Below are 23,662 nucleotides of genomic sequence, written 5' to 3' on the forward strand. Positions count from 1 at the left end.
CTCTTTTCAATTCTTTGTCTTATCTCACTTATACTTTGCTAATCATTCTGTTTCATTCTTCCTGCAATTTATTTCATTTCTCATTTTACTATTTCAACTATTATACTGTTCAAGATTAATAGTTCTACTTAGTTTTTCTCTATGATTACTTGTTCTCATTTCATTTACTAAAACATTTTCTTAAATATACCCATCATGTTTATTTTAAAATTATAATTATCTCCTATGGTTTATGTTGTCTATTTGTCTTTATCTTCTAGTAATTGTATTAAGATGCCTAGATGTTTTGATCTGCAAAATCATGTTTAGGCACTGCTCCCTGTTAATCCTGATTCTAATTTGATTCAAAAGAGAGTAAGAGACTGCAGTGTTAAGATCCTTAGGCACCAAAGAACCATTTCTGATCTTCCCGGTACTACAAATGTTCCATGAACTCCTGTACTGAGAAGTTTACCTTTCAACTCTTTGAAAGGAACAATGTTGTGAAGCTGTAGTGCCCTTAGATTGTAATCCATAAATCCTTGTGATCTTGAAATACAGTAGGTAGAGAAATACATGAGCAAGAATATATAATCAGCCAGCTCACTCCAGCTGGGGGCTTGAGCTGCACTGAAAGTATTCTGCTGACAGTGGGCTTTGGGGTTTTTGCAGCAGACATATGTGTTACAGTACCAGTGGAAAGGGCACTTATAAGGCTTTTGTAGCTAGATAGAAGTGGAGGGAAGAGCAAATCTCCAAAGATTTCTATCTCTTCTCCAACCACTTCTCACTGGCCACCTACACCAGTCATGACAACCTCTGAACTTCCCAGTAGTTTATCATATCTTTTATAGGCTCTTACTTGCATGTTTTAATTTGCTTTATATATTTTTCCAAAGAATTAGCAGACAATAGAAGTTGAAAAAAATTTTCCCAGTTCACATCAAGCGTCTTAGCATCTTGCCAGCATCTTAGTTCTAACACTGCAATTTGCACTGTCCCAAGATCTTTTGTCTGCCCTCCCCACATAGGGTATACTGAGTGGGATAAATGCTCACTCTTTCAGCATTAGCCAACAGTGTAAATTTCCAGCTAGCCCCTCTGATTGTGGACCCTATATCTCTGAGAGTATATTTTTCAGCACATCTAGTTTATAATATTACTCAATCTCAACAGTCCCAACATTTTTGCACTACCCATTACTATAGTTTTCTTATTTCTACTTGTGTCTTCATTTGCTTAATGATTTTAAACCCTTGGTGACTTGAAACCCATAAAAGGTGTGGAAAGAAAATAATATGCCTAAAAATATCTTGCTGTGGTTTATGACATAGAGTGTTTTTCCTATTGTTTTCCTCTAAGAGTTTTATAATTTCTGGTCTTGCATTTAGGTCTTTAATCCATTTGGAGTTTATTTTTGTGTATGGTGTTAGGTAGTGTTCTAATTTCATTCTTTTACATGTAACTGTCCAGTTTTCCCAGCACCACTTATTGAAAAGGCTGTCTTTTCTCCATTGTTTGTTCTTGCCTGCTTTGTTGTAATTTAGGTGACATATGTGCCTGGGTTTATCTCTGGGCTTTCTATCCTGTACCATTGATCTATAGTTCTGTTTTTGTACCAGTACCATATTGTCTCGCTTACTGTAGCTTTGTAGTATAGTTTGAAGTCAGGGAGCCTGATCCTCCAGCTCCATTTTTCTTTCTTAAGATTGCTTTGGCAGGAAGAGATATGGGGATATATGTATATGTTTAGCTGATTCACTTTGTTGTAAAGCAGAAACGAACACACCATTGTAACGCAATTATACTCCAATAAAGATGTTAAAAAAAAAAGATCGCTTTGACTATTCAGGGTCTTTTTTGTTTCCATACAAATTGTAAAATTTTTTGTTCTAATTCTGTGAAGAATGCCATTGGTAGTATGATAGGGATTGCATTGGATCTGTAGATTGCTTTGGGTAGTATAGTCATTTTCACAATATTGATACTTCCAATCCAAGAACATGGTATATTTTTCCATCTGTTTATGTCATCTTTGACTTCTTTCATGAGTGTTTTATAGTTTTCTCAGTACAAGTCTTTTACCTCCTTAGGTAACTTTATTCCTAGGTATTTTATTCTTTTTGTTATGATGGTAAATAGGATTATTTCTCCTTCTGATTTTTCATTGTTAATGTATAGAAATACCAGAGTTCTGTGTGTTAATTTTGTATCCTGCAACCTTACCAAATTCATTGATTAGTTCTAGTAGTTTTCTGGTGGCATTTTTAGGATATTCTATATATAGTGTCAAGTCATCTGCACACAGTGACTATTTTACTTCTTCTTTTCCAATTTGTATTCCTTTTATTTCTTTTTTCTCTGATTGCTGTGGGTAGGACTTCCAAAACTACGTTGAATAAGAGTATTGAGAGTGGACACCCTTGTCTTTTTCCTGACAAGCATTAGTGTAAATGCTTTCAGTTTTGGACCATTAAGTATGATTTTTTCTGTGGGTTTGTCATATATGGCCTTTATTACGTTGCGGTAGGTTCCCTCTATGCCCATTTCTGGAGAGTTTTTTTATCATAAATGGGTGTTGAATTTTGTCAAAAGCTTTTTCTGCATCTACTGAGATGATCATATGGTTTTTATTCCTTAACTTATTAATGTGGTCCATCACATTGATTGATTTGCATATATTGAAGAATCCTTGCATCCCTTGGATAAATCTCACTCAATCATGGTGTATGATCCTTTTAATATGTTGTTGGATTCTGCTTGCTAGTATTTGTTCAGGATTATTGTGTCTATGTTCATCAGTGTTATTGGTCTATAATTTTCTTTTTTTGTGATATCTTTTTCTGGTTTTGGTATCAGGGTGATGGTGGCTTCGTAGAATGAGTTTGGGAGTGTTCCTCCCTTGCAATTTTTTGGAAGAGTTTGAGAAGAATTGGTTTTAGCTCTTCGCTACATGTGTGATAAATTTCACCTGTGAAGCCATCTGGTCCTGGACTTTTGTTTGTTGGAAGATTTTTAATTACAGTTTCAATTTCATTACTTGTGATAGGTCTGTTTATATTTTCTAGTTCTTCCTGGTTCAGTCTTGGACAATTACACCTCACCAAGAATCTGCCCATTTCTTCATCGCTGTCCATTTTATTGGCCTATAGCTGTTTGTAGTAGTCTCTTATAATCTTTTGTATTTCTTTTTTTTTACTTTTTTATTTTTTTTGCAGTATGTGGGCCTCTCACTGTTGTGGCCTCTCCCCTTGCAGAGCACAGGCTCTGGACGCACAGGCTCAACGGCCATGGCTCATGGGCCTAGCTGGTCCACGGCATGTGGGATCTTCCCAGACTGGGGCACGAATCCGTGTCCCCTGCATTGGCAGGCAGACTCTCAACCACTGCGCCACCAGGGAAGCCCAATCCTTTGTATTTCTGTGGCGTCAGTTGTGATTTCTCCTTTTCCATTTCTAATTTTATTGATTTGCATCCTCTCCCTTTTTTTCTTGATGAGTCTGGCTAAGGGTTTATCAATTTTGTTTATCTTCTCTAAGAACCAGCTTTTAGTTTTATTGATCTTTGTTATTGTTTTCTTGTTTCTATTTCATTTATTTCTGCTTTGATCTTTATGATTTCTTTCCTTCTATTAACTTTGGATTTTCTTTGTTCTTCTTTCTCTAGTTGACTTAGGTGTGGGGTTAGATTGTGTATTTGAGATTTTTCTTGTTTGTTGAGGGGAGATTGAATTGCTATAAACTTCCATCTTAGAGCTGCTTTTGCTGCATCCCGTAGGTTTTGGGTCGTTGTGTTTTCATTGTCATTTGTTTCTATGTACTTTTTTATTTCTTCTTTGATTTTTTCAGTGATGTCTTGGTTATTTAGTAGCACACTGTTTAGCCTCCACATATTTGTGGTTTTTACAGGGTTTTTTTTTCTGTAATTGATTTCCAATCTCATAACACTCTGGTCAGAAAAGATGCTTGACATAATTTCAATTTTCTTAAATTTTCTGAGGCGATTTGTGACCCAAGGTGTGATCTACCCTGGAGACTGTTCCGTGTACCCTTGAAAAGAAAGTGTATTCTGCCACTTTCGGGTGGAATGTTCTATAAATATCAATTAAATCTATTTGGTCTATTGTGTCTTTTAAAGCTTGTGTTTCCTTATTTATTTTGTTTGGATGATCTGTCCATTGGAGTAAGTGGGTTGTTGAAGTCCCCTACTATTATTGCATTACTGTTGGTTTCCCATTTCATGGTTGTTAGCATTTGCCTTATGTGTTGAGGTGCTCCTATGTTGAGTGCATAAACATTTATAATTGTTATATCTTCTTGGATTGATCCCTTGATCATTATGTGGTGTCCTTCCTTATCTCTTTTAACAGTCTTTATTTTAAAGTCTATTTTATCTGATATGAGTATTGATACTCCAGCTTTCTTTTGATTTCCATTTGCATGGAATAACTTTTTCCACTCCCTCACTTTCAGTCTGTATGTGTCCCTAGGTCTGAAGTGGGTGTCTTGTAGACAGAATATATATGGGTCTTGTTTTTGTATCCATTCAGCCAGTATGTGTCTTTTGGTTGGGGCAATTAATCCATTTACATTCAAGGTTACTATTGATATATATGCTTCTATTACCATTTTCTTAATTGTTTTGGGCTTGTTTTTGTGTGTCTTTTCCTTCTCTTGTGTTTCCTGCCTAGAGAAGTTTCTTTAGCATTTGTTGTGAAGCTGGTTTGGTGCTACTGAATTCTCTTAGCTTTTGCTTATCTGAAAAGCTTTTGATTTCTCTGGCAAATCTGAATGAGACCCTTGCTGGGTAGAGTAATCTTGGTTGTAGGTTTTTCTCTTTCATAACTTTAAGTATATCCTGCCACTCCCTTCTGGCCTGCAGAGTTTCTGCTGAAAAATCAGCTGACAACCTTATGGGTATTCCTTTGTATATTTTTTTTTGTTTTTCCCTTTCCACTTTTAATATTTTTTTTGAATTTAATTTTTGTTAGTTTGATTAATATGTGTTTTGGTGTGTTTCTCCTAGGGTTTATCCTGTATAGGACTCTCTTTGCTCCCTGGACTTGGGTGACAGTTTCCTTTCCCACGTTAGGGAGGTAATGGGAAGCAGCAGCAGAGCACAGGGAGATCAGCTCAGTGCTTTGCGATGAGCTAGAGAGGTGGGATAGGGAAGGTGGGAGGGAAGTTCATGAGGGAGGGGATATGGGGATATATGTATGCATATGGCTGAATCACTTTGTTGTACAACAGATACTAACACAGTATTGTGAAGCAATTATACTCCAATAAAGATCGAGTAAAAAAGAAAGAAAGAAAATAACATGCTTATAGATTCAATAAGGTTTTAATTATCAGATTTAAATATGCATGTGTGTACTACTAAATGCATTTCCTAAAGGGGGTGAAAACAATATTAACAGCAGTGGGTAGACCAGATGAATTACTGACCACAAAATTGTATCTTGTCTGTAATATGTTATTGAATGTCATCTGTAAACTATCCTGGGATTTTACTTTTTTTATATCTTGCGTATGTTTCAGTCCTTAGTGTATATTGTAAATTTTTTGAGGGAAGAGACTTTGACAAGGATTGTAAACAGGAGGTTCTGTCAGCAAGATGGAGGGCTAGATGTAGTCTCCCCCAGAAACACAACAAAACCAATAAATAACAACTGCAAACTGATGAAAGTAGCTCTCGGAAAGTTCAGTATCATAATAAAGGGCAGCAGAAATCCTGTGAAGCTAAAAGTCTCAGGATCACTGCACAGAAAAACATAGGGAACATTTTACCTGCATCACCCTTTACCCCAATCCAGAGCAGCTCAGCACCAAGAGTTATCCCTTGGAGGTATTTTATCCCATGCAAGCCTCACTGCCATGGATGTTTGCAGCCTTTGCTACTGAAGACCCCCACAGTCTTCACGAATACTAAACCCAGCTGATGGAGCTGCCCAGAGTTCCTGCCTGTTCATCTCCTCTGGAGCTAGAGATGTCTGTAGTGAGACCTACACACAGGGGCCCCACTCACTGCCTCACTGCTTTGCCCTGCTCTCCAGGATTGGAACACCACAGTGCCTCACTATCTGTAGGACCAGAGCTGCTGCTGCTCTGCCCCCACCCCCTGCCCAAGTTCTAAGTCAAGGCTTTGATCCACCATCACTGTGACTGCACTGCTGTAGCTCTGTGTGGCCACTGGGCTTCTAAGTTGCAACTTTGTCCCACCATCACTGGGTCCAAGCTGCTGCTGTTCTGTGACTAACCCAGATCATGTTTCAGCTTTGACCCACCATCACCAGGCTGCACTGCTATGGCTCTGTGCCCAGAGTTCTAAGTTGTGACTTTGACTTGCTTGCTATCACTGGTGCTGAGTTGCTGCTGTTCTGCAATCCCTCCTGGGACTAGAGTCAGGACTTTGATCCTCCACCCTCAGAGCATGCAGCTACTGCCCTCTGTTCCCTAGGCACAAGACACCACTGTACTCTGTCAACCCAGGGCCTTGCTACTGCTGTATCCTCTCCCATCCTCTGCAGCCTGAGTCAACGCAGTGAGCCCCAGAGACCCAGACCCCAGTTCCATAGGAGATTTTCACACTCCTGCACCTTAGACACTGACACCACCACTGCTGCAAGTGCATCTGTGCCCCAAAGATCCAGGCACTGTGGAAGTTCAATGTGCACCTGATCCGAGGGTCCTGGCTCCACTGCTATTCTGAGAGTAGAGTGTCAGCCCTGGCACCAGGAGGGATCTCTTGGAGAGAATATCCTCCCATGGGCAAAAAAGAATAGAAGGACTCTAACAGCCTTCACCTCTGCGGACTGCAATAGCTCTAGCTGCCACAGCCACTCACAGAACTTCTGTAGTCTCAGCCACAGAAGACCACCCACTCTCTTTGCCAACATTAACCTAGACTGATGGAGTTTCATGTGACCTCCTTGGAACCAAAGACACTGCAGCCCACCCAGCCAGCACTCTTGCAGATACCTTCAGGTGAAAATATTTCCACATTAAATCCAGTCTGAAAAGTCTAGAAGAGAGGACTGCTCAATCAAATAAGCAGACATCAGTGTAAAGCAACAGAAACGTGAAAAAGCAAGGAAACATGACACCACCAAAGGCACACAATAATTTTCCAGTAACTGACCTCAGAGAAATGGAGATCTGCAAGATACCTAAAAAATAATTCAAAGTAATTATTTTAAAGAAAGCTCAGTGAGATTTAAGGGAGCACAGACAAAGGAGTCAATGAACTAGTAAAAGAATGCATGAACGAAACGAGATGTTCAACACAGAGATAGAAATCATAAAAAAAAAAGAACTGACCAGACATCTGGAGCTGAAAAAAAAAAAACAGTGACTAAAAATGAAAAAGGAAACAGGGAGCTTAAATACCAGGCTCTATCAAGCATTAGAAAGAAAATGTGAATTTGAAGATATCTGTTGATATTATTGAATCAGATGAGAAAAAAGAATAAGAATGAAAAAGAGTAAGAAAGCTTAGGTGAATTATGGCACACCATTAAGAAAAACAATATTTGCATTATAGAAGTCCCAGAAGGAAAAGGGAGAAGGAGAAAAGGACAGAAAACTTACTTAAAGAAATATGGCTGAAAGCTTTCCAGATCTGGGAAGAGATATAGCCATCCAGGTACATGAAGCTCAGACATCCCCAAATAGATTCAACTCAGAGATATTCACCAAGACATGTTATAATCAAACCCTCAAAAATCAAACACAGAGAAAGAATTTTGAATGCAGTAAGAGAAAAAAAGACTCATCAAATACAAGGGAACCCTAAAGAGAAAGGCTATCATCAGATTCCTCAGCAGAAACCTTGCAGTCCCATTTACAATAGCATCAAAAACAATAAACTTAACCAAGGAAGTGAAACACCTGTACACTGAAAACTATGAGATACAGATGAAAGAAATTGAAGAAGATACAAATAAATGGAAAGATATCCCACGTTCTTGAATTAGAAGAATTAATATTGTGAAAATGTCCATATTACCCAATGAGATAACAGATTCAGTGCCTGTAATTCCAATGACATTTTTCACCAATGGAAAAAAAATCTATCCTGACATTTGAATGAAACCACAAAAGACCCCAAAGAGCCATAACAATCTGGAGAAGAAAGAACAAAGTAGGAGGCTTCACACCTGATTTCAAATTATATTTCAAACTTAGGTAATCAAAATAATATGGTACTGGAATAAAAGGAAGTGCGTAGACCAGTGGAACAGAATCAAGAGCCCATACATCAGCCACACATACAAGGTCAGCTAATTTTTGACAAGGGCACCCAGAACATGCAATGGGAAAAGGATAGCCTCTTCAGTAAATGGTGCTAGGAAAACTGGGTATCCACATGCAGAAGATTAAAACTGGAACTCTGTCTTACAACACTCATAAAAATTAACTTAAAATGGATTAAAGACCTACTTGTAAGATCTGAAACGGTAAAACTACTGGAAGAAAACAGGAAAAAATTATTTATTTTTTGGAAATGACTCCAAATCATAAGCAACAAAAGCAAAAATAAGTGGGACTAAATCAAACAAAAAACCTTCAGCAGAGCAAAGGAAACAATGAATAAATTAGAAAGCAGCCTACAGAATGAGAGAAAATATTTACAAATCATGTATCTGATAAACGGTTAGTTTAAAATATAAATAACTTATACAGCTCAATAACAAACAAGCAAATAATCCAATTAAAAATAGGAAAAATAGCTAAATAGACATTTTTCCAAAGAATATATCCAAATTTTGGCTAACTAATACATAAAAATGTGCTCAACATCACTAATCATCAGGGAAGCGCAAATCAAAAGTTCAATGAGGTATCATCTCACCACCTGTTATAATGGCTATTGTCAAAAAGACAAAAGATAACAAGTGTTTAAGAAGAAGTGTTACATTCCCACTGTCGATGGGAATGTAAATTGCTACAGATATTATAGAAAATGGTAGAGTTTTTCTTCAAAACAATTAAGATAAACCTACAGTATGATCCAGAATTCCCACTTCTGGGTATATATCTGAAGGAAAAGAAATTACTATCTGGAAGAGATATCTGCACCCTTATGTTCCTTTAGCATTAGACAATAGCCAGCACATGGAAGCAACCTAAGTGTCAATGGACAGACGAATAGATACTGAAAATGCAGTAGTATTCAGCCATTAAAACATGGAAATACTGCCATTTGGGACAACACTAATGAAACTGGAGATCATTATGCTAAGTGAAATAAGCCAGATGGAGAAAGACACATGCTGTATAGTATCACCAATATGTGGAATATTTTTAAAAAGTCAATTTCATAGAGACAAAGAATAGAATGGTGGTTGCAAGTGTTGAGGGGAAGGGAAATGGGGTGATGCAGGTCAAAGGGTACAAATTTAAAAGAAATCATAAGAAGTTACAGGAAGAATAAGTCTGAGGGTCTAAGCATACAGTACATTGACTATATTTAATAATAACAACACCATATTGTATACAGTGGTCTCTCCATATCTGCAGATGTGGAGCCCATGGATATGGAGGGCCACCTCTACTATGCCATTTTATATAAGGAACTTGAGCACCCATGGATTCTGGTATCCTTGGAGGTCCTGAACCCAATCCCTGCAGATACCAACTAATGACTGTACATGAAAGTTGCTGAGAGATCTTAAACATTCTCACCACACCCAAAAAGAATTAACCATGTAATATGATCAATGTGTTAATTGTCTTGATTTTGGTAATCATTCCACACTGTGTGTTTTTGAAAATATTTATAATACCATCAGGTTGTATACCTTAAATATATACAAGTATTTTTGTCAATTATTCCTCAATAAAGTTGAAAAAAGTAAATTGTAAACCATGCCAAAGGTCTCACTTACCTTTTGGTGAAAATTAAGCTGATATTACAATAGCTCTTGCCACCTACCTGGCTAAGCATCAATGAAAATTCTATCAAATATTCTTCTACCTTTTCTAGGAAGATCTCAGTTGGGCAGCTCACCTCTTTATAAGGGCAGTTTAACTCAAGTTTGGGCTCAGGTCTCATGTAATCATATTTGCTTGAAAATACTTCTGTACATGTCATGGTCATCACCCCCTAGAGAACTTCATGAACTTACAGTTTGAAAATGCAAGTAGGGGAAGCTAGGCTGTGACTTTTGGTCACCTCAGATGAGATAATATATGTAAACAACTTAAAAATTGCTTGCCACCTAGTAAAACTGATATGAGTGTTTTAATCTCCCAGCTTCTCCTCCTCCTATTCCTTCTCTTCCTCTCCATCTCCTTCTTCTCCGCCTACTAATTCTCCTTCTTCTCCTTGTATTCCTTAAGCCTCAGTTTTCTTTTCATTGACACTTGCAAATGGTCTCTCTGCCTATTGGGAGTCAACTGGTGTGTTGATGCTTAGACTCCATACTACTGACCACTGTTCTTATCTTCCTCAAAACGCCCCATGGTTACCTGTGCCAAGAATATCTCATATCAGTTTGGGGTTACCTGGGATACCTGGCTATAAGTATTTATAGTTTCTTCATTGCAGGATATAGTTTATTGACAAAGTATATTCTCAATAATAAATGGTAGTTATTAATTGGCAGTCTTTCTAAGTTTTATATTGCTATCCGTCAATCCAATAACAAGTTCTCTTTTCTCCTTAAAATCCCGTAAAAATATCAAATATAATATGAACCTACAATAAGAAGCAACTACAATTTTTTTAACTTTTTATTTTATATTGGAGTATAGTTGATTTACAATGTTGTGTTAGTTTCAGGTGTACAGCAAAGTGATTCAGTTATATATATCTATTCTTTGACTTCAGAATTAATGATATCACACCAACAAATTAAGCCAAAAGAGAAACAGCTGTAGATTGACAGTCTATAGCTTTTATAGCTTGTACTTTGAATGTCTATATAGAGCTAGATCTCTCTCTCTCTCATATATATATATATATATCATAGCAAATATTTTATCAAATTTTAACATATGTTAAACATATGTTATATGTTAGACAATTAACATCAAATTTAACATATGTTTAACATATGTTATGTTTGTTAGACTATTAATATATCTGATGACATTTCTTTAAAAAATTAAGAAAATTACTTTCATGTCATAAAAAGCTGAAAATTACTAGTTGCCCAACTGTATTTAATGTTTACCATACCAGCTCTGCACTACCATGAACACTGTCTGCAGTTCTGCAGTCTTACCGTGCAACCTCATGGATCCTTAACTTCTTTCGTGCTGTCTTCTGCACAGAATCTTCTCCTTCCCTTTGCTGTAGAGATCAGCTACAGCAATTATTCTTAATTAATAATTCTGTAATTATTCTTACAACCTCTTCATCTCTCTGTGTATCCCTAGTTCTCCACACTCACAAAGCTTCCCTTCACCTGCCTCAGTTAACTAAGACAAAATGCATTGCTCCCTTGACCTTTCCCTGTAGATTTTATACACAATTACGCTATTGAATGTCACGTTTTATTTCACACGTTGTGTTTTACCTGTTTCTTCTTCACTAGGGTGTTAAATTCTAGAGTTCAGACACTGTATTAGGAATGGTGCTCACTCTCTTGTAGATGCTTTTCTAGACACTGTGGATATACCAGTTAAGATGTGTGGGAAATATACCCCAGTAACGGGAACATATCATGTGCAAATAAATACATATTATCCCAGGAAGTGGTCACTTATGTGAAAAATGAACAAAAAGTTAAGAAAATCAAATAATAATGAGGGTGTTGTTTTAGAAAGAATGGATAGGGATTGGGGCTTGTTGCAAAGGTGATATTAAATCAGAAACATGTGGAATCTTGAAAAATTGTAGATGATCTTATTCGCAAAGCAGAAATAGAGTTACAGACAGAGAGAAAAAACATATGGACACCAAGGGGGTAAACGGGGGTTGGGATGAATTGGGAGATTGGGATTGACATATATACACTATTGATACTATGCATAAAACAGATAACTAATAAGAACCTACTGTATAGCACAGGGAACTCTACTCAATGCTCTGCAGTTACCTAAATGGGAAGGAAATCCAAAAAAGAGGGATATATGTATACGTATAGCTGATTCACTTTGCTGTACAGTAGAAACTAATCCAACACTGTAAAGCAACTATATCCAATAAAAATTAATTTTAAAAAACTTAAAAAAGTAAATCAGAAACATGGCTTAAATTCCAAAGGGAAGGATCTTAAAAGATAAGAGGATTGTGATTAAACGTAGTAAGACTGAAAATTCACCATTACAGTTTATTAAAAATGCATTGATAAACCCAAGATTTAGGAGGCTAGATACACTGCATTATGATTGTGATATCTCTTATTTTCCAGACATTTTATAACTAAATTGCCAGCAACAAAATATGTTTGAGGAAATGTATGTACATATGTGTGTGTGTGAGTGTGTGCATTGAAGGCCTGGGGGAGAGAGCGCGTGTGTTCATGGGTATGCATGCATCAGAATGGCGTAGAAGAGATTTGTTACAAGGTTGTGGTGGATCAGCTCCACTGAAAGTCTTCTATTCCCAGTTTCCATGAATTTACAATCTATATTACTGAATAGCTCTAATAAATATCATAAAAACATTTAATGTTTTATATTTTTACCACCTAGCACATGGAAATGTTAAACAAATACATATTGAACATGAGTACTGCACTGCAAATTAGCAACTCACGAATTTTGTTTGTTGGTATTTGTCTGGGAAACTATTATTTACATCGAAGAGAAGGGAAGAACTCTGAGAAGGAATTTAAACTAGGCGGCCTTCTAAAATGAATAATCTTTATGTTTGTCTCCAAAATTTATATTTATATATGCTTCCTTTCCATCCATTGACTGTTTTCACTGTTAGAATCTATTGACCTTTAGTCATGAGTTTAAAATTGCATACGTTGACCTGAGCTTGTAGAGCACTACTGTGTATATACATAAAGCCACCTTTGGTGACTGATGGCATCGATTTACTTCAAGAACAAGTGGGGATCATATGAATTGGGAGGAAGATTACCTCATCTAGGACACATCACTTCTGGTTACTACAGACTTCGTTGTATCATTTGTTAATTTTTAAATTTTAAGTTAATTGATTCATTGTGGGCTTTATTCAATATGCCTGGAAAACTCTTCCATAAATTTGATTTGTCTTACATTCCATGACAGAAGTTACTTTTTGCAGCACACGACCAACCTAAACACAGTTTGAGTGTGCTTCATTACAAACTATTGGCAAAGAAAAATAAATAAATAAAAATACCTTTTCTCCCTCTTAACTGTAAAGAGGTGAAGTCTATATTCTCTTAGCCTATGCCACCAATTCAACCGAAGGAAACATTATGTTTGAAACAAAGGGGTCTCCTTAAGAAGACAACAACTTTCTGATATTATCATGTTAATTATCTAGGTAGTAATTATCATGGGCTTACCATAGCTTTTAATTAATGGCCAAATGCAAACTGAGTCACATGGGGCTGAGGAAAAACCATAGCAACCCAGAAATCTTTTCTTCATTACTCTTGTATTAAAGGAGGGAAGACTCTTGCATTTTACACCCTTGATGAGCCCTACTTCCTTCATGTATTGATAGTATAGACTGGTTATTATCATGTGTATTCCAATGAAAGATTAAGTGAGACAGAGAGACAATCTCTTTACTTTTCTAAGGAACCAATTTAATTCTAGCTGCACCTGTTTCATTCTACACCCCTCTGTGTAAAGGGAAGCCGGTGGGATTCCTAGTATTGACCAAAGGGCATATAAGGAGCCTCATTATTCTAATATCATACATATGCAATTAAAAAAAATGTATCCGTGGGTATTACCTGTATAGACTTCATGCCTTTTCCTTAAAGTGATTTAAGCTTTATAACATGGAATGGGAGGACGATTCACTGATAGTCTGATGATTATAACTCAGTGCTGTTATGATGGACATGATGCACTCAGGGTTCAGGTGGTTTCTTCTCTTCCCAGAGAGCATGTGATTCACAGCCAGAAGGAAGAAACAAGATAAATTATGCTTGAAGTTGTCATAGCCAGGTAATTAGTTTTAGTGTTTGATCATAAGACATACATTTTTATAATATAGCCATCATCAGATGTTAATAAATATCATACCAAAATCCAAATACTAGATAAGAAACATTCTTAATAATATCTTCTAGAGTGATAACATTCTGCCCATTTAAATTCTGCACATGGGCTTCCCTGGTGGAGCAGTGGTTGAGAGTCCGCCTGCCGATGCAGGGAACACGGGTTCGTGCCCTGGTCCGGGAAGATCCCACATGCTGCAGAGCGGCTGGGCCCGTGAGCCATGGCTGCTGAGCCTGCGCGTCCAGAGCCTGTGCTCTGCAGTGGAAGAGGCCACAACAATGAGAGGGCGGCGTACCGCAAAAAAAAAAAAAAATTCTGCACAGGTTGCTGTGCATTGATGTTATTTGGCTATATTTTAGTTTGCTTAGATATTTTAGGACCACCACATCTCATTTTAAAAATTACTGCTTCCAACTTGACTTAATTTTATACTGGCTTAGCTATGCTCCACTCATTATGTTGTATTTTGTTTAATATTTAAGAAATTCATATCTTACAATCATGTATTTCTTCTGAATCCATACTTCTGTCCAGATTGTCTTTGCTAATCTTTAACATACTGTCTGAAAGGATCTGTTTGCCCATTTCTACTATTGAGCTGGATTTCTTGTAGTCTATTTATGTAATAAAGATAGCACTTTGGGATTCTTCCAAGAAATGGTGTGGTATGAAGTAAAACGTGAATCGTCTGCTTTGATTTAGCTTTGATACATAGCCAAATATATATTTCTTATTTTAAGACAAGACCACTTTGTCAGAAAACGTTTTGGAAGAATATTAAAATTGAGATATACCAAGAGATTGGCACTTCTTCTATTATGGACAAGACCTAAGTTTTCATAACGTAAGAATGGTTCTCAAAAGTATCATGCAGACAGGGTAAAAAATTTTTCTGACCTCTTAAGACTTATCACATAATTAAATAATTATAGTTTTCTTCTTAACGTTTCCTCATTTAAAAATTAACATTTAAAATATAAAGTGATAGTTTGTAAAATAAAATTGTGGATAATACATATTGCTTAGTGAACAATGTGATATTTTAGTGATAGAAACAAATTGGAACGGTTATTACTTTGAAAATCCTAAATTATACATATATGTGTATAAACACACACACACACACACACACACACACACACACACACACACACTGACAGGGTTCTAATACAAGTTTAGGAATAAATGAGGTAGTTTATCTTTTACCTTCCTACATTACAAGTCTGTTCCTACTCTTCTCAGTCCATAAATTAAATTAATAATTAATTTATCTTCTGTAAATGCAGGCTTCTTAAACATTTACCATTTGTAAAATTTTTAAGGATATTTCATTGGTAATTTATAATTACATACAATTGTACAAATAGAGAATTGAGTGTTAAGAAAATAATAAAATAAAATAAATATCAGTGAGTGCTAAGCCTATTTGACTATAGTTAAAATAAGTCACTGTATATTTATGATGGCAAAACTCAGTTAGGATTTCAAAAACACCAAGCTGTTTTACTCAATTGACCTCACAAAAACCAGTGCATTTAAAATCTGCGCTATCTCCACAAATTTTTGACAAGCCATCCTACTTCACCACTCAGCAGACTTTCCTTCTATTACATAAAGAAAATAAATCATCACAGATTGAACATGTTTAATTCATCATATCAAACCTACAAAACTCCTGCATTTATAACCATGCCTTCCTATGCCCACCGGTTACATTAGAGGAACTGGTGGTCTTTCTAACTAAATTTTTTCCCCACTTTTGTTCTTTATCACATCTACTTTTTCAATACCTTATAAGGTTAGTCTAATCATCTCTCCCTTTTATCTTAATCCTCTCCATTTCTACTATTTATCTCCTATCATTTAGACTTTCTCAATTCTCACTTATGTAAATAATATATTATAAATTTATACAAAATAAAACAAAAAGACAAGTGAGCAAAACAAACACTATACCTCTGTGGACCTCCCTTCACTCTCCAGCTACACACCATCCTAGACCATTCTTTCCCAGCTGTGTTTCTCTCATTCCATTTTTACCACTTCATATATTTCTCAATTACCCTCTCCTTCAATGAATGACTTCAGTTTTACTTCCAAGTCCAAGCACCATCAAAAATGTGCTTTTTTTTAAATCAGTGATTCCATATATGTCAGTTCATCTGAAGGGCATTGCCTTAGATCTAATTTTACTAGAGCAGTCATAATAATTCTATACTATTGAAAATCTCATACTTACATAATATATTCCCTGGTATTCCATGATTCCATGCTCTCCTGTTTGTTCTCCTATAATTTGTCTATCCTTGCATTCTCTTTTGTTGGCTAATTCGACTTTATATTTTTCTTATATTGTTTACAATATTCAGTTCTAGATCATTCAACTCTATTATATGTTCTCCAGATGCAGTACTGATGATTTATACATAGGCTGGTGATTTCTAAATTTATGAAACTTGTTAAAATATCTTCCATAAGTTCCAGGTATTTTGACCATCACCCTACTTTGCATCCTCAGAGTGATATTCAAAGTAAAATCACAGTCAAATATCAAACCCATGAAAATGTCAGGCTCTTTACTCTTAAGAGACAGGGAAGGATTATTTTAAGTGTCTAAACAACAAGGAAGATGGAGAGATGAAGAAGATGAGAAAGATGATCGAAGAAGTCAGGGAAGATCAGAAGTTTAGTTTTAGACATGATAGGTAAGCTGTTATTAGATAATCAAGCAGAGATGTCAAAAATAAAGCTGAGTCCTCAAGTCCATTCTCTACCTCTGCGTCTTTATTCCTGTCCTGCCCATAGGTTCTTCATAAACATTTTTTTTTCTTTTTAGATCCCACAGGGAGGGGGAAGGGTAAGCTGGGATGAAGTGAGAGAGTTGCATGGACTTATATATACTACGAAATGCAAAATAGATAGCTAGTGGGAAGCAGCTGCATAGAACAGGGAGATCAGCTCAGTGCTTTGTGACCACCTAGAGCGGTGGGATAGGGGGTGTGGGAGGGAGACGCAAGAGGGAGGAGATATGGGGATATATGTATAGCTGACTCACCTTGTTATAAAGCAGAAGCTGGCACACCATTGTAAAGCAGTTACACTCCAATAAAGATGTTAAAAAAATAAGTAAAGCTGAATCTTTGGATCTGTAGTACAATGTTGAGGATTAGCTAGTGATATAAATTTGAGAGTCCTTAGGAAAAGTATGGCACTTAAGGCCAGAAGAGTAGAAAAGATCACCAAAGGAATGAGATTTATAAAAGAAAGTTAAGGGCTCAGTGTCTAGGAAACTAGTAGTTAGAAATTGAAGAAACAAGAAGGAATCAGTACAGGAGATAGAACAGGGGTAGCCAGACAAGAGAAAAATGAACAAAGCGGGACACTACCAGAAGGCAAGGCAAGAAGGGATAAAAGTGTTTCTTATTTGGCCATCTTCCTTATCTTAGAGGTAATGCCATTCTTCTACTGGCTTAGACACTTGAGATCACCTTTTTATGCACTGTATCTCACACCCAACACTTATTCTATCAACAAACCTTTCCACCTCTAACTGATATTCCAACTCCACTGACACCACACCTTTCTGAGCCATTATCACCTCCCACCAGGATTCCTGCAATACCTTCTCTACTGGTCCCTCTAATTTTGTCCTTCCCTTGTTCAAACTATTCTCAATAGCCAGAATGATTCTACTGAAATGTAACTCAGATAATGTTAGTCATCGGAGAAGAAACTCTCAATGTCTTTTTCAGCTCTCTCAGTGCAAAAACCAAAGAAATAACCAGGGACCTCAGTGCTAGTCTTTCTGCCCCTGTTGCCTCCTTGATTGAACTTCCTACAAAACTCCCCTCACTCAGCCTGTCCTGTTACACAGGTCTCCTTGGTATTTTTGACAATGCCAAGACCTCCTGTATCTCAGGAAGTTTGCAGTTGTTTTTCTCTCCTAAAACATGTTTTCCCCAGTTATATCATCTCATCTCACTCAGAATTTTATTCAAAAATTATTTAACATTATACACCTGTGTAAAATTGCAGTCATTCACTACAAAATAACTCCTTTTAGGGTATATCTTTTTCTAAATATAATTTATTACCATTTATGTAATAATTAGGTTCCAAAAGGACATAGTTTTTGGTCGGTTTTTTCATCCTTCATAGACTTATCACTTGGAGCAGTGTCTGGCACATAGAAGTGATCTATGCAAATTTGTTGAAAGAATGAATGAGTAAATGAATGAGAAAATGGCAAAAGATGAGAGAGACACAGATTTTTCTCTTCCTCAATACCCACTTGGAAAATTTAAACCAGCTTGACCTAAAATTATGAAAAAAGAATGTACTTTTAAAGCAAGGAATTTATATTTATGTATATAATATACATGAATTTGTACTTCATATTTAAATTTTAGTTTAAATGAACAATAAATACTCTGAATTAAAAATATATCAGAACTGGAAAAAATCAATTAATTAACAAAGGACAGTACATAATTTAGTCACAAAGCCTGGATGTGTTAGAATAAGAGACAGAGTACAAAGTTTTAGTCTAATAGAATTATACATAGGGTTGGCTGTTTCAGTAAATATACATTTGCCAATATGCATTTTTATTATCATAATCTGACTCTGGGATGAGTGCTTGCTGCAAAATAAGTTCTTTATATTTTTTAATGTGTTTATAAATTTTACCAAAATTTATTGGCATTCATGCAATTCTGCAGTTCTCTGTGTATGTGTGAGACATTTTGTTAGGAACATATTTCAAAATTATTTTTAGTATGATACCCTGAAACTTTTAGACAGAGTAAACTGTGCTTGAATATGAATCAAGAAGTTATAGAGTGCACAATTTCTACTTAAAAACTTGAAAGCAAGCTAATTCTTCTGGGGTTGCCTGGTAACTAATAAGGAGTATGTCAAATTGGAAGACAGGTCTGACTGAAGCAGCCTTGAATAAATAATAGAATTGTTGTCAACTTTAGCCTCAGAGAAGCGAGACAGGGGTGAATTCTAAGCTAAACTGAAGGAAAGACTGTTGAAACATCTCTTGTGTTTTTTTTATTTTTAGTGAATTATCCACTGTTTGCCTTTAAACCTTTTTTCTCACTAAAATTTTATGATTAACATAGAGACATTGAAAGCAAATTCTGAAGATGTCATTGGAATTAAATGGAATGAACCGAGACCTTTTTAGGGCATAATGATTTATTTATTATTCATTAGGCATTTCTTTATAAATCCATATTCTTACAATGTATTGGTTTCTTAGAAAAATTTATGTCCACTAAGAATGATTACTGCTTTGATAAAAGATTTAACATAAGTATTTTTTAAGTTGAGAATTGTGTTACGGTAACTCCTGGGTATATGTACAAGAAAATATTTTGACAATTCTTTAGTTATAGTGATACTTTATATCAGCCTGTTGGTAAAATACTTGCAAATTTTGAACTATTTTTGTTTTATTTCCAGCAGGAAAAAAGTCAAGAACGTTCAAGAATCAAAGGTAAGGAGTGACTATTTTACGATCATAGTTTTATACATTTGTGTAAGTATAGGAGAAGGAAAAAAAAAGACGATGGTACTTTGAAATTATAGTTAAAAGTGAGAAAACAATGGGACTTCAAAATCTTCAACATGATTTTAAAACCATTGTGAACCCTTTGGGAATTCCCCAAGGCCATTGAAGATTCTCCATCAAGATTTCCTTTCTTCAGTAGTGCTTTTGGACACAATTTTCTGTTTATTCCCTGAGTTGTTCTCATTGAATTCCTCCACCAACCATTGTCCATGGACTTGAGGACTCAGGGAAGGGGAAGGGTGAGCTGGGGAGAAATGAGAGAGTGACATGGACTTGTATATACTACCAAGTGTAAAATAGATAGCTAGTGGGAAGCAGCCGCATAGCACAGGGAGATCAGCTCAGTGCTTTGTGACCACCTAGAGGGGTGGGATAGGGAGGATGGGAGGGAGATTCAAGAGGAGGAGATATGGGCATATATGTGTATGTATAGCTGATTCACTTTGTTATAAAGCAGAAACTAACACACGATTGTAAAGCAATTATACTCCAACAAAGATGTTTAAAAATAAACTAGAAGGAAGAAAATTAAAAAAAAAAAGAGATGGTGTTCTGTCACATCTATGATTTAGCATACGAACCTTTTCAAAATATGTTTTGTAGAGACTGAACTAGTTAGTCCCTGCTATCTCACTTTATGTTCTCTGAAAAAGCAAGAAAATATGTATTTATATATTAAAAGTTGGTGATAGCTTTTTGTATGGCATAGTCAATCCTAGTCAGACATAGGAAGGCTCTTTACACCATAAAGACCATCTTCAGTTTTGAAATGTACTCACTGAGGTAATAAATTACCCTGAGTAGATTGTAACCCTTCAACCAGGTGTTTCCATGAGTGTGTGCTCCTGCCAATCATAATGATAGAACTTCACAGGTTTTGTCAGGGTTAGGCCTTCTGGTCTCTCCATTCTTATTCTGTGTTTTGGGCATCCTTGCCCACCTATCCCTTCCCCAAGGTGTAGTAGTCCAAGCCCGACAATGGAGCAAAGCACAATTGCCTTGTTTTGTTTTGTTTTAATTTATTTTATTGAAGTATAGTTGATCGCATATGTTGTGTTAATTTCTGCTGTACAGCACAGTGATTCAGTTTTGTATACACACATATATATATATATATATATATACACATTCTTTTTCATTTTCTTTTCCATATAGTTTATCACAGGATATTGAGTATATTTGCCTGCGCTACACTTTAGGACCTTGTTGTTTATCTATTTTGTATGTAGTAGTTTCTGTCTGCTAATCCTAAATTCCTAACTTATCCCTTTGCCCTCCCCTCTCCCCCTTGGCAACCACAGGTCTGTTCTCTGTGAGCCTGTTTCTGTTTTGTGGATAAGTTTATTTGTGTCATATTTTAGATTCCACACATAAGTGATATCATATGATATTTGTCTTTCTCTATCTGACTTATTTCACTTAGTATGATGATCTCCAGGTCCATCCATGTTGCTGCAAATTGCATTATTCTTTTTATGGCTGAGTAATATTCCATTATATATATATCTCACATGTTCTTTATCCATTCATCTGCCGATGGGTATTTAGGTGGTTTTCATGTCTTGGCCCTCGTAATAGTGCTTCTATTAACATAGGAGTGCATGTATTGCTTTGAATTACAGCTTTGTCTGGATATATGCCCAACCATGGGATTGCCGGATAATACGGCAGCTCTATTTTTAGTTTTTTGAGGAACCTCCATACTATTCTTCATAGTGGCTGCACCAGTTTACATTCCCACCAACAGTATAGCAGGATTCCCTTTTCTACACACCCTCTCCAGCATTTGTTGTTTGTAGTCTTTTTAATGATTTCCATTCTGACCTGTGTTTGGTGGTATCTCATTGTAGTTTTGATTTGCATTTCTCTAATTATTAGCGATGTTGAGCATTTTTCTTGTGCCTGTTGACAATTGTCCTGTTTGATTCCATTCTTTTGGCACAGGAAAATTTTTTTTAGAGTTTTTTTGAGTTATACACAAATAAATTTTAAAATATAACTGTGGAGAAAGCTACAAAGATTACATGTATTTCTGAAATGATGAAAGGATTGTTATACTTTTGAGGGTGGCTAGATTGACGATAGCAATTTTGCTTACTTAAGTCCAAATATAATCTTCACATTTTCGCACAACTGACTGACACAACTTTTTCCTTGTTTGGTCATCTGTAAGCGTCTGTATTACTGCAGAATATGAAAAGACATACTTTTAAAAATATTGCTTGGTATATTTTATTCAAATGAATTAAGTAAAACTGCCCTTTGAGGGATTTCCAAACTATGTTCTTTTTCAGCAAACTAAAGTATGTCTTGTTATTTTATATATGAAATTATTACATTTATTTTTCCTCAGAATACTCATATTAACTCAAAGTTTTGTACTTTTGTGTTGCAAAAGGGAATTTCTATTCTAAGAGGTGATGTGTGATGTTCATTTAAATGATATTTGCATTTTAAGCATACTGAGTGCACATCTTCCTTCTTATGGAGGGGCCTAGTGTTTCAGAATAATCTTAAATCATACTTATAATTCTGTTATAGTTGAAATAAGTTTAGTATAGCTTTCTTTTTGATGCTTTACTGCCTTGTAGTACATAAATTATAACATCTGAAATAGTAGAAATTAGTTTTTTTTCCAACTATTGACTGGGAACATGTTTTCTTTTTATAATGTAATAAAATTTTCAAGATGATGCTTGCCACTTCTTTCATTGTTATTGGCTGACACATGGTTCAGAACCTTGACATAATGTCTGCTAGACTACTGAATTTTAAGTAGATATATGGTTACATCAGGACTTGTTGCCTAGCTCTGCTTAGAGGAACTCTACATTTTTTCTTGAATACTTATGGGAATCATCTTACAATATTATCTTACTGGAACTTATGGTCACTTAAATATTTTAAAATCTATATTAAGAAGAAAAAAATTATCATAGAAGCAATAACTTACTCATTATTAAATAACAAAAATTCTGAATAGTAAATACATTTCTTGGTCACTAATAGTTGAAGTGTGAGCTATGGCCTCATTTGATCTTACCAAACAATTCTCAGCTAGTAATTCTCTGACTTCCTGACTAATTGGTAACCTTATTTGCCAGAACCTGTTTATTACATTGTCAAGAATATATACACAGTCTTTCGTCTTCTAATTTCTTGCATTCGGTTCCTGTTTCTGTTTGAAACAACAATCCCAACCTCATGATATCAGTGACCTGAAATTACATAAGTTCACAGGGCACTACCATGAGAACCAATCTCTCATTTTTCTGTGTACATAGAGACATACATTGAAGTGTTTGGAAACTTGCAATTCTGTCTCTAATTGATTATTTGACACTCACATGCTCTTATTCTAATATTATTTTGGAATGTCATACAAATCCATATTTTACATATTCTAAAATTATATCTATATGGAATTCGACTGACAAGATGAATTTTGGTTCAATAGTTAGTATGGATTCTCAACTAATTTTCATCATTTTATTGCCTGTTGTTAAATGAGACAAAGACTAACCTCTATTTAGTACACAGTTTTGAGGTTTACAATTAAGATGTCCTTCCTTAAAGTTACATTAAAGATTATAGCAGAGAAATAAAGACAGTTACACAGGTTTGAAAGAAAGATCAACGATTCAGGAAACCATCTTTCACACTGTTCTCCAGTGACATTACAGCTAAATTAAACAGAGCACATTATGTGTTTAAAACCCATTGAGAATTTTGTAAATATTATCAAGAAATAATTTCTACTATAAAGATCATAACAAATCAATTATCATCTGCCAGTATTTCTCGGGTAAGTATTTTTATTTGTGACTGGTTTATTTGTGTCTATTTTAGAGCATCTCTCTAGAGTTCTTAGTGATAAAACAGTAACAGTTTTTGAGGAAAATTTAAATAAGCCATGCTTGACAAATAGCTTAAAAATTCTATCAAGTTTTTACTACTCCAAAATATTGTGAAGTTTTAC

General features: G+C 35.6%; 1 protein-coding gene across 3 annotated transcripts in view; it reads left to right on the plus strand.

The window, feature by feature from the left end:
* Positions 1-23,662, plus strand: part of FSTL5 (follistatin like 5) — a 649,684-nt gene that overhangs the window by 52,150 nt on the left and 573,872 nt on the right. For 2 of the 3 annotated variants that reach the window (XM_024736116.1, XM_024736117.1), the window contains exon 2: positions 19,578-19,608. In XM_024736116.1, coding sequence (XP_024591884.1) covers positions 19,578-19,608 — 31 coding nt within the window. Of the gene's footprint in view, positions 1-19,574; positions 19,609-23,662 lie in introns of all 3 variants that reach the window. The other variant, XM_024736115.1, reaches the window with a different exon arrangement.

Source organism: Neophocaena asiaeorientalis, unplaced genomic scaffold, assembly GCF_003031525.2.
Source record: "Neophocaena asiaeorientalis asiaeorientalis breed wild unplaced genomic scaffold, Neophocaena_asiaeorientalis_V1.1 scaffold7, whole genome shotgun sequence".
Lineage (NCBI taxonomy): Eukaryota > Metazoa > Chordata > Mammalia > Artiodactyla > Phocoenidae > Neophocaena > Neophocaena asiaeorientalis.